The 18,436-nt window shown below is 37.7% G+C and overlaps 1 protein-coding gene across 9 annotated transcripts in view; it reads right to left on the bottom strand.

Moving 5' to 3' along the window:
- NEK5 (NIMA related kinase 5) overlaps positions 1-18,436 on the bottom strand; it is a 64,816-nt gene that overhangs the window by 31,163 nt on the left and 15,217 nt on the right. For all 9 annotated transcript variants that reach the window (XR_010936842.1, XR_010936843.1, XR_010936841.1 and 6 more), the window contains exons 4-12: positions 13,086-13,183; positions 10,976-11,059; positions 10,822-10,892; positions 9,673-9,759; positions 7,745-7,799; positions 6,267-6,467; positions 6,108-6,189; positions 4,282-4,394; positions 2,092-2,276 (exon numbers count right to left, since the gene is read on the bottom strand). Coding sequence is in view for 5 of the 9 variants with exons in the window: in XM_067713097.1 (XP_067569198.1) it covers positions 2,092-2,276; positions 4,282-4,394; positions 6,108-6,189; positions 6,267-6,467; positions 7,745-7,799; positions 9,673-9,759; positions 10,822-10,892; positions 10,976-11,059; positions 13,086-13,183 (976 nt within the window). In the remaining 4 variants the exon portion in view is untranslated. The remainder of the gene's footprint in view (positions 1-2,091; positions 2,277-4,281; positions 4,395-6,107; positions 6,190-6,266; positions 6,468-7,744; positions 7,800-9,672; positions 9,760-10,821; positions 10,893-10,975; positions 11,060-13,085; positions 13,184-18,436) is intronic.

Here is an 18,436-nt window from a genome sequence, read left to right on the forward strand (position 1 = left end):
TGGCTCACAAATGCTTAATGAATAAAGAAATGAGGCTTTCTCCATCTCTCAAAATGTTTAAGTGTTTTTCCAGCACAATCCTGGTCAATTCTAGTCAAACTATTTTCAGGTTTGTACCTATGTTCTAGATATTTACCTTTTTTTCAGAATTTCCTACAAGAATTTCTATAATTACAGATTGCTAAACAAAAACTACCACATTTCAGATCATAGTATGAGTTAGTGATAAAGTTCTTTGGAATTCTAGCAACTTCCTGGGCTCCAAAGACAGAACTGCCATTTCAGAAACTCCTTTAGGCACATCAGGATGAGTGGTCCCCAGTTTCTGAAGAGTCAAGTTAATAAATCAGTTGTTCAGAAATATGATGAAATCATAAGCTAGTTACGGTCTTTGGGCCTTAGTTCCCCGTCTGTAAAATGGGCACAATACCAATCTCACAGGGGGTGATGTGAGGATTAGAAGAGACAAGTTCTGTGAAGGTTCCTGACCAGCGTCTGACACATTGATTGTGCTTGACTCAGGTGAGGGCTAACATGCAGCACTCCTCTCAGAAACTTATCTCCATGAGAAAAACTATTCAGTCATCCAGGGGCTGTTCAAGAGACATTATTTCTCTCTCTCTCTTCTCTTTCTCTCTCTCTCTCTCTCTCCTCTCTCTCTCTCTTTCTCTCCTCTCTCTCTCTTCTATCTCTCTCCTCTCTCTCTCTCTCTCCTCTCTCTCTCTCTCTCTTCTCTCTTCTCTCTCTCTCTCTCTCTCTGTCTTTCTTTCTCTCCCCAACCCTCTATAGGTTCTTCTTCCTCCAGACGAGTACATCAAGACTTGATTCCCATGGAATTGAAGCTCTGATAGAGAGAAAGCTGGGCGGAGGCTTGGAATAACAGTGAGGAGGGGTTACCAGTCATCAGAGGGGCATCCTGGAACACCGTAAGATGATGGGCAGCAGCATACAGGGAAGAGAAGGACCTTTCTACCATTTTATGTGAGAGTTTGGGAGATACAATCATACATAATCAAAATAATTTGATAGTTTGACAGCTCTCATATCTAGACAAAGGGTGGAAGACACAGTTTCCCAGTGGCTGAGAAAAGGGAAAGGGAGCTTTGTGCCTGTACCTAGTTCTTATGTAAAATATGTCATTCATTAGTTGAGTCCTATATGAATATTATAATTTGAACGAACGGAACACATAACTTTTGATGATCATGGAGGTCATTTAAAATATGTTATGAAGATGGAAAAAAACCATAACCGCACCCAATATCTTTAAAAATAAAATGTCTACTTTTCCCATCACGCATTTCTGGAGAAATCATTCTTTTATTATTCTTGTTTATCTAATGTTCATTAGCTATCTGATGAGATCACCATCATATAGACTCATATGTTTCATTATTTGTCCAAACTTTCAACAATAAATAACCACAGACACCAAAAGTTAGCAAATTCCCAACACTGAAAGAAAAAGTGTGATGGCAAAAGCATTTTTAAAACATGCCCCTCAGACTTAGGTCTTCAGGGCTGTGGATGGGTGTCAATCATTCTGATCATAGAACACTGACATCAGTGTGAAAGAAACCATAACAAGTATTGTAGATCTGTAGAAATTTGTTATGGAGTAAACTTTTTGAAAGTACACCATAATTATATTATTTTCTTTCTAATACATCCATATTCTGAAAAATCCGAAGAATATAAATGCTAAATGAAATATATTTCACTTTTCAGTAGGTGTCAAATTATAATTTGATTACAATTCAATTATTATTAATAATATTAATATTTGGAAAATGATACATATACAACTATTTTCATCACTCCCGGATAGTGGAATTTACTAGGAAAAAGAAAAGACATTAAAAATTCAAGAGCATTAATCTGTTCCCACAGTCAAATGGCTACATGAATAAGATTAGCTACATCAAAGTTAAGATGAAAAAGGGTCAAGGGAACTGTGAATTAAGTATTTAAAATGAAGAGTCTGGAAGTTCTTTCCAGATGTTTTAGGAGAATCTGGAAGGACTTCAGAATAAATGTTGATATAGCAAACTATTTTCAGAGGACCCAAGTTTAAGTAGACTATGACATTACCATTGACCTGAAGATGGACTGTGGCTTTCTTCCTGATTATAATTCTCCTCAACTCTGGTATCTTTCTGAGGAACATAGTGGTAATTTTGTCCATTGGCTCTCTCCCTCAACAAGTCAAGTTGATCATAATAATGATCATAATGTCCACACACTGCAGCAAGTTTGGGCCTTTCTACCATTTTTATCTGCGGGATTAAAAAGAAGAGAGATATTTTTTAAATACATGATTAAAGTCTGTAACAACTGACAGTTTGATAGTGACCATAGCTATGACAAGGCATTGGAGCTATCTTGTTTTTGCTTTAGACTTGTTTTTGAGTAATCTTAGAATTCCCAAATCCTAGAACTGAAAAATGTTTTAGAAGTCTAAGTACTGTAGTGCAGTAGTTTATAATTTTGCTAAGGTGTGAATATGAATCATGTATACTTCATGGCTAGTGTATCAGAAACACCTAGCGAGTGAGTATCTATCCAACCCAAGATCTGAAACTAAACTCAGCATTATTATTTCTTATTTTTCATAAATTTATTTACACCTTACTAGACTTTATGGGAGAATACTGTATTGTGCAACTCACAGATTTGGGGATTTGCAAAACGTTTAGGTTCTGATAAATTTACTAAATACAAAATGGCAACATGACTGAAAGGAAAGAAGACGCTGAATCACTCAGAGTCAATTCTTCCCATGTAAACACAAGGAAAGTCATGTAACAGCTGTGACCAGCTTATGACCATCTCAAGCTATGCCTCACCACCCTTCCCAACCAGAACAGAATGAGAGGAGAACCAGAAACAAATGTTTATCTTAGCATTCCTTAGTAGAGGCCACTGAGCTGGAAGACAAGAATCAGACCAGATTAACATAGGAAAACCAGTCAAGACCCTGTTGCTAAATAGCAAAATAGGGTCAATTTATGGTGACCATGTTGTCCACTTAACAGCTGCTAACAAAAGAAAAAACGAAGATCAAACCTTTGGAAAGGTCTGGAACTTATAACTGGAAATACGAATAACCAAACAAGTGGTTAAAACTGAAATTTACTCACTGTAAAGAAGTAACACATTACATTCTTTGTTCTTCTTCATGCTGTATGGCTCATATATATATATACATATGAACCATATGGAATTGTAGATATTTAACCATCTTTAACTTACAAAAATGGCACATTTATATATTCTATTCAAATATTAAAGTAAATGTATATAATTTTCCTTATCAGTCTAAACATAGATTGTATATTTATTTTAAAAATCTTTTAAAGTGTGAAGTCGTTTTCTTAGTTTTACAATGTTTGCCTAGGTACAACACAAAGAAGTTACTACTAATTACTTGAAAATTGGCTAGAAATAGAGAAAAGTATTAGAAGGAAAAAACAGCTTCTTTAGGATTTTCTCTAAAGTCCCAAATGGTAATGAGAACATCAGAGGTGGCTCCTGTGCAGGCCCGTTCATTTCACTGCATTAGGAGAAACTTTCAAAGGATTAAGAAAATGTCAATGGGTTCGCCTAACCCCATCCATCCATGAGTCTTTTAGATGTTTGTTTTTGGTTTTTTTTTTTTGTCTCCTACAGGGTTTGCTACAGAGTATTCTAAATCACAACATACTTTAAACCATGAGCCGCCTTCTTTTTTTTTTTTTTGTACCATAAGCCTTCTTTTAAAATACAATTTTTCAATTAAAATACAATAGCCATTTTTATGTACCAGAAGCATTTCACTAGCATAAACTAAAAGATTCAACATTCTGCTGAAGTGGATTCAAATAACTGGCATGAAGAAACAACTCTGGGGAAAAAAAATCAATGATTATATAATAAAAATTTCTCAATTATATATAACATCAGAATTAGGAGTATGAAATGCATGTTTTCCGCCACTATGCTACTCACTTGTCCTACATAGAAAAACCTTATTTACTTAAAGAAATTAAAAGAATTTGAATTATAAAAAGAAAACCAAAACTAATGTATGGAATACTTATAAGGAAATACAGCATTGTTAAAAATAACAACTTGAAGCCGTCCTATGAAGTACCACCTTAATGTTCATTACAGAATTTTATTACAAGCACAAAACTAGTGAACCCCAAAGTAATGACCTTGTACCTCATGAACATGTGCAAGTAGTTCTGTAGAATATGCCATCCACTAAAAAAAACAGAGGAAGGGTTTAGCATGACTTACAGATATGGGCTTCTGGACTCCAGCTGGCGGTCTCCATTCATTTCTATATATGTCCTTCCTCCTTGATCTTGGCAGGCACTTTCCCTGGAATCTCACTTTCTGCATTTTAAAATCTTATTTAACCAAAATAAAACAACTTAATTTTTTAAAAATTTCCACATCATTAATATTATGCTTGTGAGAGTATAAGGGGCATTTCATAACACAGTAAGCTCTCTTTAACCAGAGACATTTATACCCATGGAGAGAAGTGCTGATGGAAAATTACTACACATGTTCTTTGAATGGAGGAAACCATTTTTTCCAGTGTTCCTTTACATATTTCCAGTAATACATAACACTACTTTTTAAAAATTGGGGAATTAGCATTTATGGAAACAATATGCATAACATAATGGCATATTTAGTAATTAAGTTATTAACTAAATTAATTTAATTACAAGTAATTAAATGTAGTCATCAGAGCTTGGGTTATCAGGCCACAGCATTCATGTTGTATTGTTGTTTGAAATGGATGAGTAGGTCTTCGAATATGTTTGTGTTTGTCATCTTCAAAATGTGTTCTTGGGACTTCCCTGGTGGCGCAGTGATTAAGAATCCGCCTGCCAGTGCAGGGGAAGCAGGTTTGATCCCTGGTCCGGGAAGATCCCACATTCCACAGAGCAACTAAGCCCGTGCGCCACAACTACTGAGCCTCTGCTCTAGAGCCCGCGAGCCACAACTACTGAAGCCCGCGCGCCTAGAGCCCGTGCTCCGCAACAAGAGAAGCCACTACAGTTAGAAGCCTGTGCACCACAACGCGGAGTAGTCCCAGCTCGCCGCAACTAGAGAAAGCCTGCGCGCAGCAACGAAGATCCAACGCAGCCAAAAATAAATAGAAAAAAAAATGTGTTCTTGTTTTCCTATCTGTCCTATATTAGAAATGTAGACAATACACTTTCTCTCGTCCTCTACTTACTAAATATGCTCAATCTAGACTAATATATAACGATGGCAAACGAAATTAAACACGGCAGAATCATTAATTCACTTTCCCTTTATAACTTTTCTCACTTTTAGTTTCTCCATCACAGTGGATAATATTCCCCCATTATCCATTCCTTGGAGAGATTTTCTACTTCTCATCCTTAAAGTTGAGACATTTGGTTATGGCCAAAAATCCTGATGCTCTTATTTCAATTATCAATTGAATTAGTAATTTTTCTCTTTAATGTTTGTCTGTCTCTCTTTCACACACACACACAGTACTTCATCAGCTGATTCCTAACTCCACCACTACAACTGCTGCTCCATTTATCATTACCATAAAGTATCAGCTGCTTTCTTTGGGGGTCACGTAATAACGTTCTCCCACTGTTACCAGTTAGGTCCGAGATCCTAACTTCAGCTCCAACAGGCCTCTGCAGGAGAACTCTTAATCGCCAGTCCATTCTATTTCAGAAAAATAAGCTTCATTTCATGATTCCATGTCTGTCTGTGAACCTTCTTTGACTCTCTATCCCTTCCCTACACAAAAGTTAAGTTTAGATTCTACCTCTTTGAGCATCTCTTTATCAGCAAATCCACTGCTTCATCAAGTTTTCCGGACTGATGAGAAGAGAGGAGATGAATCCTCCAGGTCATGCATAAACTAGATACACAGGCACGCCCCCAGGTCACCACTTGACAAGATAATTTTTCTTCTGCTTATACTGCCCATATTTTTTAAATGTCCATGTTCAACATATTTGGAGGAATTTCTCTGCTAAAGTTATCAGCCATATATTATAAATCATTGCGTGAGACACAATCAATGTTTTTTGATTGCATGGTTAAATCATTCTTACCTGGGACCACCTTCTCAGCAGGTCGAGAAGCAGACGATCTTGCTTTATGTCTGAGGGTGTGACTGAATTCTTCCTGAATGACCTAAAATCAAACAGTGTGTCAGGACCTGCTAGCAAAAATCTCTGTCAAAATCCAAACAGAATCGCCTCAAAACTCACCTCGGGAGTCAAGTATTTGGCCATAAGATTCTCTAAAAAGGGCCTTTTCAAAATGGAACTAATGGATGGTCGAGCTCGGGGAGATACTTCAAAGAGCTGGGATATTAAGGACTGTAGGTCATGGGAAAACCTTGGAGATATTGGGGGAACACGAGCTTGACAAATCTTCAGAACCAGCTGGTGTAAGTTGTTACCCTCAAACTGAAAAGACAAGGAATGGTGATACTAAATCAGAGGAAAATTCAATGCTAGTATTTAAAGTAATATCAAGAAACAAAACAATGTTATATAGCTTTAATTAGAAGCACTATGGTCTACCCTGAACTGTTTCCATCAACTAATCTTTCATGAGTAGATACTGTAGGCGGTTATTCAATGAAATGTCATCCTACTTAAAAAAGGGTTTTTTTAGGTTTTTTCTTAGTATCAAAATATTTACTCATTCTAAAAAACTGGAAAGTATAGGAAATTATAAACAGGCAAAATACATACAATTTCACCACCCAGAGGTATATTTCCTTCTAGTCTTTTTAAAAATAATGTTTATTTTACAAAGTTGAGATCATAACAATATGAAATTTTATATCTTGCTTTTTAAATTAATATAACATAAACCATTTCCTCAAAAATTCTTCATAAACCAGAAAACATTCCATTGTATGAAATCATCATTATTTACACATAACGATAATGCTGGGCAGAATGGCGTGGCAGAAAAGATCGGGTTTGGCTTAGACACTTACTATCTGACACTATTTGAAAATAATGACAATAACAACAAAACGACAGCTGTGTACAAAAGAGGTAACATAGATGGTCTAAGACTGCTATCCTTAGAAAGGCCTGCTTACATGGGCCCTTGGCTGGCATCTGGGAACTTGGATTTCAGGAGAGTTCTCACCATTCCCAAAATGTTCCGAGTGGCTCTCTTTTTCCCCACATTGTGCAAACAACATGGTTTATGCTGAATACCTGCTCTCTTCCTGGGAATCTAGAAGCTTGGCACTTGCTAGGCAGAGGTGCCTACATGACCAGTCCCAACAAAAACCCTGGACACTGGGTCTCGAATGAGCTTCCCTGGTAGATTACATTTCACATGTACTGTCACAACTTGTTGCTGGAGAAATCAGTGCCTCCTGTGTGACTCTACTGGGAAAGGCTCTTGGAAGCTTGTGCCTGGTTTCCGACAATCTTCGCCCCACGCACCTTTTCCCTTTGCTGATTATGTATTGATACGTTCACACATAATTTATTTTTATGGAAATATGCCACAGGTACTATTCTCCAACTTGGATTGTGTACTTTATAATATAGCTTGGATATCTTTCCATGTCAGTATATATGGAGCTGTCATTCTTGTTAATAGCTTGTTCATATAATTTTTAACAATCTAATAAAACCAAACATTAACCTTTTCCTCTCAAGAGGTTAATTTCATTTATGTAGTTCAAGATTAATCTGACGATTAATATACTTACAGGATGTCTGAGTGTGCAGAGCTCATATAAGACGCAGCCAAGAGACCAAATATCCCTGGGTAAGATAAGAGTTGACAGGCTAAGAAATATCAGTAGTTCTCAATGAAAACCTCTAACCTTACAGTACATTATATTGGTGCATCTTTACAGTTTTACATAGGTTGACAAGTTTTCACAAATGCTTTCAGTACATTATCAATTCTTAATGAGACTAGAGGGAAAATTTGTAGTTTGTCAGAATCCTAGCAAAGAAAAGGTATACAGGCTTTGCTAGAATCTGATGGCTCAATATTTACTTCATGTGATGAGCTCGAAGAAAATGTGTCCATGTGTGGAATCTTGAGCAATTTGGAGGAGGAAGGCAGAACTCAAACATGGATTTGTTTGATTCAAAGGGTGACATCTGGTTGATTTAGAAAGGAATATTCTATTCAAGGCTATTGACAAAACCAAAGTTAGACTAAGTGATGACCAGAGTATCTGGTACTCAATGAACTTGAAAAAAATGTGCTAAAACTAGGCCTGTGCAGGTGTCCAATGAATGACCTTTTGACCTCAGAGGGCCCAAAACACCACCCTCTGATCATGCTAAACACCTCCATTTTTGAACATGCATCCTATGAAGGAGGTAACTCAGATATGTGTATCCAGAACACCAGTTACCTCACCTCTTCCTTACCTCCCATCCTCCTTCCCCAGGCCTAAGACCACGCCAAAGACCACACGTAAATATCTCAAGCCCCTCACCTTCAGGGAGGCAGATCTAAGACTTGTACTCCAGTCTCCTCATTTGGCTGCCTTGTGAATAAACCCTTTCTCTGCTGCAAACCTCGGTGCCTCAGCATTTGGCCTGTCTGTTCATCAGGCAAATGAATCTGGTTTCATAACAATTACTGCTAGGATCTTCCAATTATTGAAAGCATCAGGCCAGCATATTTAAATGTTGACTCAAATCCTTAAAAATGCAGTGCAAGGAAACAAAGCAATGCTGCGGAGCTAGGGGTCTCTCTATGTAGCACTGTGCTCTGCTCTGGACAGCCTGCCCTTCTACCCCGGCTACACAAGCTGCATTCCTGCTCAGCTTGAGGCCAAACCCCTTCTCTAAGTCAGACGCTGTCTCCAAGAAATGCCTGCTCTTTCACTATGTGGAGAAATGTTTACCACTCTTTTTTAGGGCTTTGCCCTCTCTTTCAAAGTAAAACAGCCAAATATCCCTTGGGTATTTTCCTAAACAAACAGACATTAACTCCACAAAGAAACTCAGTCTTCCTGCAAGGCCAACTGGTTCAGCTGGCAGACAGCTTTGAAAAGTGAAAATTTTTCCTTCTCCTTCCATGGAAGTAAAAACTACCTCATCTTCATCTTTTATCACTGTGTCTATTAATATTATTATTCCTGACAGTACGCTCTGGTACCACATACATAAAAGCCAGCTGGATTTTAAAGCTGGAAGATGCCTTAACAATTACCTGTCTACCTATGCCTTAACTATTACCAGCTCTCTTTGTTGCAGGTAGGGGAACTGAGGCCCACAGAGATGGACTGACTTGGTGCAATTGCCGACTGAGTCAATATTAGGATTCCTGGCTGCTAAACCAGTACTCAGTCACCAGCCTCACCGTCTTCTGACCCATTTACAGCACTTTCCTGCAACAGGCTAAACAGGGCTTAGAAAGCATGAGAATCAAATACACAGATGGACATCACAGTGACTGCGATTTTCAATGTTATTCTTTCTATCACTGGCATCTTCAAAAGAAATGTGTCTTTTCTAAATAAGTTCAAAACCTTCAGAGAACACTGAAGTGGTCAGAGACAGTCACTGGGAGCCTCACTTCACAGGTGGAGAAAATGAAATTACAAAAGCACCATAAGAAAGAATGCACCAGATTTTACTGCGACTTTCGAACCAAACGTCAGCAACTCACGTTTTATTGTTGTAGGGTTTATTCTGACAGATCTCTGGGGACAAGTAGTAAGGCGTTCCAACACAAGTTCTAGCAAGTTCCATGGTACTAGCAAAATTATATTAAATAATAAAATAACACAGTGTATTACTGAAGAAAGGGCTTAAGACATACACATACATGCAAGAAAAAAGTATAAAAGTGGACACAAAATTTGATGTATCACATACTAAAATAAAGCAAAACACTGTATATTAATAATATAGTAATAAAATTCATTGATTTTTAAGCTTATAATTCACCTCCCCAAAATCTACACATTAGAAAAAATTTTATGGCTTAAAGATTGCACGAAGAGGTACCATTGTTACATTGCGAAACCCTCACATGTAAAACCTCCCTCTTTCCAGTGACTAAAGTAATGCAATCTCATGATTTAAAATTTGGAAAACATAAAAGTAAATAAAGAAGAAAAAATTTACCCAGACTCTTAAAACCCCCAAACAACTAGGTTAAAATTCTGACATATTTCCTTCTTGTCTTTTTTCCATGCATATTTTCCACATAGCTGTGATCATAGCATATTTAAAATTCAGAATTCCCTTTTTTCTTTTTTATTACTTAATATAACAAAGTTTGTCCTCACGTTATCAAGAAGTCTTCCAAATCATAAATGTTAGTGGCTTTATAATATTCAGGTACATGCTGTGCTAAGTTTTATGAAATGTGACCATTTCCCAATTATTAGGCATCTAAGTTATTCCAGATTTCAAATTATCCCCTTCGAATAAATTCTCAGAAATGGAACATTTAAAAATCTCTTGATATTTATGACCACCAAGCTGTCTTCCAAAACAGCTGCATCAATACCTTCCCCCCAGCACGTGTGAATTTGCCTGTTTCACGAAACGCTCACTAGCTTTATACGCATTTCAGTCACATCTCATTTGATCAGCTTATATCACACTATACATCGCCACCATCCTTCTCCTATCTACCTGCAAATTTTAATCTCAGACAAAGTAGCATCTGAATGATTTAATACACTTATATAAACAGTTATCAAAAATTACTGGGAAACCAAGCTCTTAATATCTTAATTCATGATAACTAAAAATACATATTTTGGCTGTTACGATCAGAAAGAAAGTGTTTTTAAAAAGTACTTACTTGTTCAGGACTCTTGCAATACCAAAGTCCCCAAGCTTTGCAACCATTCCATTCTTGCTAAGGAAAATGTTCTGTAAGTGGAGAAAATGCTATGTTGCTGGAGATGTTTCAAGAAAACAAAAGATCTGTCTTGATTTTGTCTCTGAGCTGTTACCTGTGTTTTTATGTCCCTGTGTAAGATCTTCCTGTCATGAATATGTTTCAGTCCTAGAGAAATCTGTACAAACCAACTCAGAATCTGTAGAGGGAACATGAAACAAAACTGGTGAGGAGTCTGGTGATCACTGAAATGTCTTCATGATAACATACAAGAAGAGAGGAATAATATACTTGTGTGTGTGGTTATATGAATGAAGCTAATAGGTATACCATCTTATCGTACTATTTTCTTTTTACAGTTAGAAACATGGAGGTGTGAAAAGGCAATCCAAATGTGTTGGTATGAAAAGGAACACCGCACTCAGAGAAAGATAAACAGAACCAAGAAAGAGAGGGAGGCAAGTCATGATCTTCTTTTTTCTTAACATTGGGTTGCTAACTGCATCAGGAGAGTAGACAAGCAGCTCTGTTTCCTGATAACCCTAGTGCCACTGCTTTTTCCTTTTCAGTGGAAGGAAGGTGTCAAGGGCAAAGAGAGAAAGAGGAAGAAGTGGAGAATCTGTGAGGTTATTAAAATTTTTAATGAAATATCAACATACAAGTATATAATATAAAACTAAGAAATATTTTACTTTTAAACTTTTTAAAGTTTAATTTTATTTCTTAGATATGATTTTCTTAGCTGGCCATGAGCCTCTTTATTAAACTATGTCTATACCTATAGAGATTTATTTAAATGACTCTATAATTTCAATGATTCTTTGTCCACCAAATTATACACAGAGAGGAAAACAATAGAAAAAAAGCTACATTCCAGATACTAAGATTCAGTTGTAATTTTAGTTCTTTCCCCCAAATGGGAAATGTAGTTTGAAATTGTGTAGAGAAAAGTATTTTTATTAAATGCGGCAAAAAAATACCTAGATAGGAAGAAAGGAGGGTTTCTACAAATACAGAATTTAATATATAATGTAAATGAGCATAGGGAGAATGCTTGATTAAATTTACAGAGGTTAGAGATACTGATTCTTTAATCATTCATACATTCACAACATTCAATTTTTTTTTTTTTTTTTTTTTTTGACTGCGTTGGGTCTTTGTTGCTGCATACGGGCTTTTTCTAGTTTTGGTGAGCGGGGGCTACTCTTCGTTGTGATGCGTGGGCTTCTCTTTCATTGGCTTCTCTTGTTGTGGAGCATGGGCTCTAGGTGCACAGGCTTCAGTAGTTGTGGCACGCGGGCTCAGTAGTCGGGGCTCGCGAGCTCTAGAGCGCAGGCTCAGTAGTTGTGGCGCACGGGCTTAGTTGTTCCGCGGCATGTGGGGTCTTCCCGGACCAGGGCTCGAACCCGTGTCCCCTGCACTGGCAGGTGGATTCTTAAGCACTGCGCCACTGGGGAAACCCACCACATTCAATTTAACTCTAGGAGGAAATTATTTGGGTCTGATGCTCTTAAATGCTAAAAGAGAACTACGAAACAAATGCCCTAAATAAAGATGGCAGGCCATTCCTGTGCCCTGCCTGAGGCCGTGGCCTTTCCCATCAATCACACAGGCCCTGAGTCCAATTCTTCAGTCCCCACCCCACACACCTGTCTCCTTCACGAGTACAACTCCCAAGAGGGTATCAAAGGGAGGTCAGAGAATAGAAGAAAAATGTGTTTGTGCAAAGAGAGAATGAGACCTGAGGCCATTATTCTTCACCTTTTCTCTCCTCTCTCTTAATAGCGAATGAAGCTACATAGCCATTGCTAAGAAGAGCTTCTATCCTCCCTAGCAAAGTGGGATAGCTATTTTAAAAGAGTACCCAACGATAAAAGGAAGAAAAGTGAAGCTATAAATACATCACATTTTAAATGGCTGAGGAACATCCACATTCACTTTTTTTTTTCCGCCATGAAGGTTCATCTCAGAGGCATCCTACATGAGATTGTCCAAAAATCAGACACGGTTCTTTCTGAAGCAAAGTTCACTCTCAAAACGAGATTCAATTTAAGTTCAATTGCAAACATGTCCTAGGCTAGACCTATCAAGAATACTGATCCATTATTTTATAGTTTGTATTTCTCTTCCACAAAGCATGCTTCATATAAACAGTCTATTGCTTATGACATTATCAATTTAATCCCCCAATATAAATTAAAAGGCAAATTAGAAGAGTTTTTTACCTGATCTTCACTAAGTAACACTCCCCGTTGTTTTTTGATCCTTTTCATGAGATCCCCTCCATCACAGTACTCCATCACAATAAACAGCCTGTTGTTCTCTATAAGAAAAGGCATCATTCAGTGCTGGATGGGTTTCAAATACTTACTAATTATTTGCCTTTAACTTCTAGAAGGTGGAGAATATAGCAGAAAAATGCAGTGCATAATAGTTTAAAACTCTGGCTGTAGAATCGAGATGGACTGGGCTCTAATCCCACTTCACCACTTAAATTTCTCAGCTCTGTGACTCTGGGCAAGTTATTTTAATTTCTCTGTGCCTCGTTATTTCATCTGTAAGATGGAGATAATAATATAGAAACTCCTCTTGGGATTGTTTTATCCTTCCTCATTTAATCTTTTCAATGGTTTTTAATCCATGTCACATACTTAGAACAATACCTGCACATAATGAGAGTTCAATAAATGAGAGCAATTATTTTTAATACATTCCTGCAGGAGATTGGAAATCTGCTATAAAAAAGCAGCTGTGAATCTTTTTCAGCACCTCAGGAAGAATTAATACACCCTTGAATTTGGGCATAAACTTTTATTTATATGGGGCTTATTCAACCATGTTGTTGAGTACAGTAGACACGCTTCTAACTGACCTCTGCCTGACCTACTCACTAGATTGAAGGGCACTCTTCATGACCACTGTCCGCTCAAGGTTACCCTGGTGGCTTCTGGACTCATCTATGCCCAGGTACCTCTGCTCCCACTGATTCTTACCAAGATCATTGTGTTCATTCCCTAATTTGTTTATGCCAATTATACTTGCTATTGTAATTATTACATCAACTGATGAAAGATGAATGGGGAAAGGAAGATGTGATTATTTCTACAAAAACTACATTGAATCCTGTGGATGACTCAGTAAAAGTGAGTAGCTAAAAAAAAAAAAAAAAGTCACTGACCTAAATGTTGGGTGGAAGCAGTGGAAAATAACGGGGAAGCTTTCATAAGACTGGGCACAGAGAGTACCTGTAAATTCTTACTCCAGTCTAAAGAAAAGAAATTGGAAATTATAAATTGGGGGTGGGGGGAGCCCTATGTACGAAAGAAGATTCCGAACTCCAATCAGTGGACTCACAATCAAAGACAAGGCCTTGGTCTTACGTCAGAAGTTTGGCAAATGATTTTGTATTTATAGATTAAAATAAGTTTGTATGACTTCCTGCTTAATCAGCTTTTTTCTTTAACCAAACAACTACCAGATGGGTTCTTGTTAGAATAAGGGCTTCTACTAACTTGTTTGTCTCTCCCACTAGTTTTCGGGTTCCCTGAAGACAGACTCCATACTTAGTACTTTTGTATTCCCTGTACCTGGCACATGGAAGGGGCTTAATAAAGGTTTGTAGAGTGGTTTCATAAAAACATCTAAGGAACACAAAATGATCGCACAAAAGCAGGCTTATCAGCAAGTGTTAATCTTTCTAGTATTTTGCCCTGTAATTATTAAGTATTCATTCAACATCAGAATCTCTTGCCAAATATCTATCATTTGCTACCTCTTTCTTCCAAGTAGCTTAAGCCAACTTTATTATTTTTTTTAACATCTTTATTGGAGTATAATTGGTTTACAATGGTGTGTTAGTTTCTGCTGTATAACAAAGTGAATCAGCTATACGTATACATATATCCCCATATCCCCTCCCTCTTGCATCTCCCTCCCACCCTCCCTATCCCACCCCTCTAGGTGGTCACAAAGCACGGAGCTCATCTCCCTGTGCTATGCGGCTGCTTCCCACTAGCTATCTATTTTACGTTTGGTAGTGTATATATGTCCATGCCACTCTCTCACTTCATCCCAGCTTACCCTTCCCCCTCCCCGTGTCCTCAAGTCCATTCTCTCTGTCTGCATCTTTATTCCTATCCTGCCCCTAGGTTCATCAGAACCATTTTTTTTTTTTTAGATTCCATATATATGTGTTAGCATACGGTATTTGTTTTTCTCTTTCTGACATCACTCTGTATGACAGACTCTAGGTCCATCCACCTCACTACAAATAACTCAATTTCGTTTCTTTTTATGGCTGAGTAATATTCCATTGTATATATATGCTGCATCTTCTTTATCCATTCATCTGCTGATGGACACTTAGGTTGGCTTAAGCCAACTTTAAAGGCGCTATCGGTAACCTGACAGCACCTGCCCTTGGTTGCTTCTCATTCACAAACTGAGTGCTTCTTTCACAGAACACTTCCATTGGTCCACCTCCCCTCTTAAAGGGACAGATCCGTTCACTCATCAACAAACTTTTATGGAAGACATGCTAAGGAACGCTGTGCTAGGAATAAAAAGCAAATAAGCTATCCTTCCTGAATAAGGAGGTGACAGTCTAGACGGGGCATCAGTCAATATACGTGAGAAGAGTTACAACAGAAGTCTGCACACACACAGGCAGAGAGAACAAGAGGCCATGAAGGAAAGACCGGAGAGTCCAAGAAGGGTTTTGTTTTTTGTTTGTTTGTTTTGTTGCGTTTTTAAATTTTTTTACTGGAGTATAGTTCATTTACAATGTTATGTTAGTTTCAGGTGTACAGCAAGGTGAATCAGTTATACATATACATATATCCACTCTTTTTTAGATTCTTTTCCTATATAGGCCATTACAGAGTACTGAGTACAGTTCCCTGTGCTATATAGTAGGTCCTTATTGGTTATCTATTTTATATATAGTAGTGTGTATATGTCAATCCCAATCTCCCAGTTTGTCTCTCCCCCCTCTTTCCCTCTCGGTAACCATAAGTTTGTTTTCTACATCTGTGACTCTATTTCTGTTTTGTAAATAAGTTAATTTATACCATTATTTTAGATTCCACATATGAGAGATATCATATGATATTTGTCTTTCTCTGTCTGACTTACTTCACTTAGTATGATAATCTCTAGGTCCATCCATGTTGCTGCAAATGGCATTATTTCATTCTTTTTTATGGCTGAGTAATATTCCATTGTATATATGTACCATATCTTCTTTAACCACTCCTTTGTCAATGGATATTTAGGTTGCTTCCATGTCCTGGCTATTGTAAACAGTGCTGCAATGAACATTGGGGTGCATGTATCTTTTCAAATTATGGTTTTCTCTGGATATATGCCCAGGAGTGGGATTGCTAGATCATATGGTAGCTGTACCAGTAAGGAACTTCCATACTGTTCTCCACGGTGGCTGCACTGATTTACACATTCCCACCAACAGTGTAGGAGGGTTCCCTTTTCTCCACACCCTCTCCAGCATTTAGCTTGTAAATTTTTTATGATGGCCATTCTGACTGGTGTGAGGTGATACCTCATTGTAGTTTTGATTTGCATTTCTCTAATAATTAGTGATGTTGAGCATATTTTCATGTGCTTTTTGGCCATTTGTATGTCTTCTCTGGAGGAATGTCTATTTAGATCTTCTGCCCATTTTTTGATTGGGTTGTTTTTTTGATATTGAGCTACATGAGCTGTTTGTATATTTTGGAGATTAATCCCTTGTCAGTCGCTTCATTTGCAAATACTATCTCCCATTCTGAGGACTGTCTTTTCATTTTGTTTAGGGTTTCCTTTGCTGTGCAAAAGCTTTTACGTTTAATTAGGTCCCATTTGTTTGTTTTTGTTTTTATTTTCATTACTCTAGGAAGTGGATCAAAAAAGATCTTGCTGTGATTTATGTCATAGACTGTTCTGCCTATGTTTTCCTCTACGAGTTTTATAGTGTCTGGCCTTACATTAGGTCTTTAATCCATTTTGAGTTTATTTTTATGTATGGTGTTAGGGAGTGTTCTAATTTCATTCTTTTACACGTAGCTGTCCAGTTTTCCCAAGTACCACTTATTGAAGAGAGTGTCTTTTCTCCATTGTATATTATTGCAGGAAGGGTTACCCTGATTACCTAGAGATCAGTTGCTTTCAGGAATGTATTATTTTTGGGAGAATTAATACTTGTCTTAGCTCAGTCATTGAAAGGGCTGCCACAGCAATGAAGGGATGGCAATTTCAAAACCATGGGGAAATCAAAGGAAGGAAACTAAGCGAAAAGGGTTCCATTTTCCTTCCCTTCCACCAGCATCTAACTCACTCAGCCTCACACGGGCTTTCAGTGGAAGAAATTCACTGACTGATGCAGGATTAATCATGGCCGAACCATCTTGAAGGAACTATTCAGGTCGATGAGCATCATTTGGCTCTAAATCTGCTTTTTTTCCCACTAGCCATTGTTAATTTCATATTTAATGGGGTTAGAACTGCTGGGAAAGGTCATTTGTGCTCTCAAATTTTCCACCTGTTTAAAAAAATTAAGCACTTTAGGAAGGGGAAAAGGCATAAGAAACAATCCTTGTTCTCACAGAACTTCCAATCTCACCGAGGGAAATAAAGAATATACGCTAACGTTATAACACAGCTTATTACAAATGCCACACAAGTGAAACGGTCAGTAAGAGTTCAGAAGTGCTCAGAGCAGAGGCGAGAGAGATCACTTTATTTTTTTTATATTTAGTTTTAATTACATTTTTCAGGTTGGGGTAGCCACGCCACGCGGCTTGCAGGATCTTAGCTCCCCCACCAGGGATCCAACCCGCGCCCCCTGCAATGTAGTGGAAGCACAGAGCCTTAACCACTGGACCCCCCGGGAAGTCCCAGAGAGAGATCACTTTAGGTTTGGGGGTGGGATTTGTGTTTAGTCTTCAGCATGTATAATATTTTAAAATGCAGAAAGGAGAAAAAAAGAATACTCCAAAAAGGAAGTGCACGGCACCCTCTAGGGCAGGAGTTTCTGGAACTATAAAGCTCATGGGTCACTGACCTTTCAAAACTATTAGAGGGCACTAACTTCAGGGTTGCAACCTTTGTCTTGCCAAATTCCAACACTTAAAGAACAATTATTATAATTAATTTATTCTAAAATGCCCTTTTAAAAAATCAGGATTATGTCTTACAGACATTGGCATCTTCCAATTGGTGACTGTGGGCCCAGCAGTCTTGATGTCGTCACGGCCTCATTAATTTTTGTTTTGTTTTGTTTTGTTTTTCGGGGGGGGGGTGAAGTAGAAAAGAATAGCTTTATTGCTTTGCCAGGCAAAGGGAGACACACCAGGCTTCTGCCTCAAGCAACCACGTGTCCCCAGCCTCATTCATTTTTAGACTATCTTAACCAATTTAATCTGCTCATATTTCCCTTTTAATGAACATACAAGAGTAATAGAAAGCAAAACTCTGTTTAAACAAGTCTAAAAGAGCTCTTTTAATACATATAAAATAAAAAGTGTGATATGAAAGTATAGTGTCATAGTCTCATGGGCAGTATCTTTCCTTTTCATCAGCA

This window comes from Pseudorca crassidens, chromosome 18 (genome assembly GCF_039906515.1).
Source record: "Pseudorca crassidens isolate mPseCra1 chromosome 18, mPseCra1.hap1, whole genome shotgun sequence".
NCBI classification, from domain to species: domain Eukaryota; kingdom Metazoa; phylum Chordata; class Mammalia; order Artiodactyla; family Delphinidae; genus Pseudorca; species Pseudorca crassidens.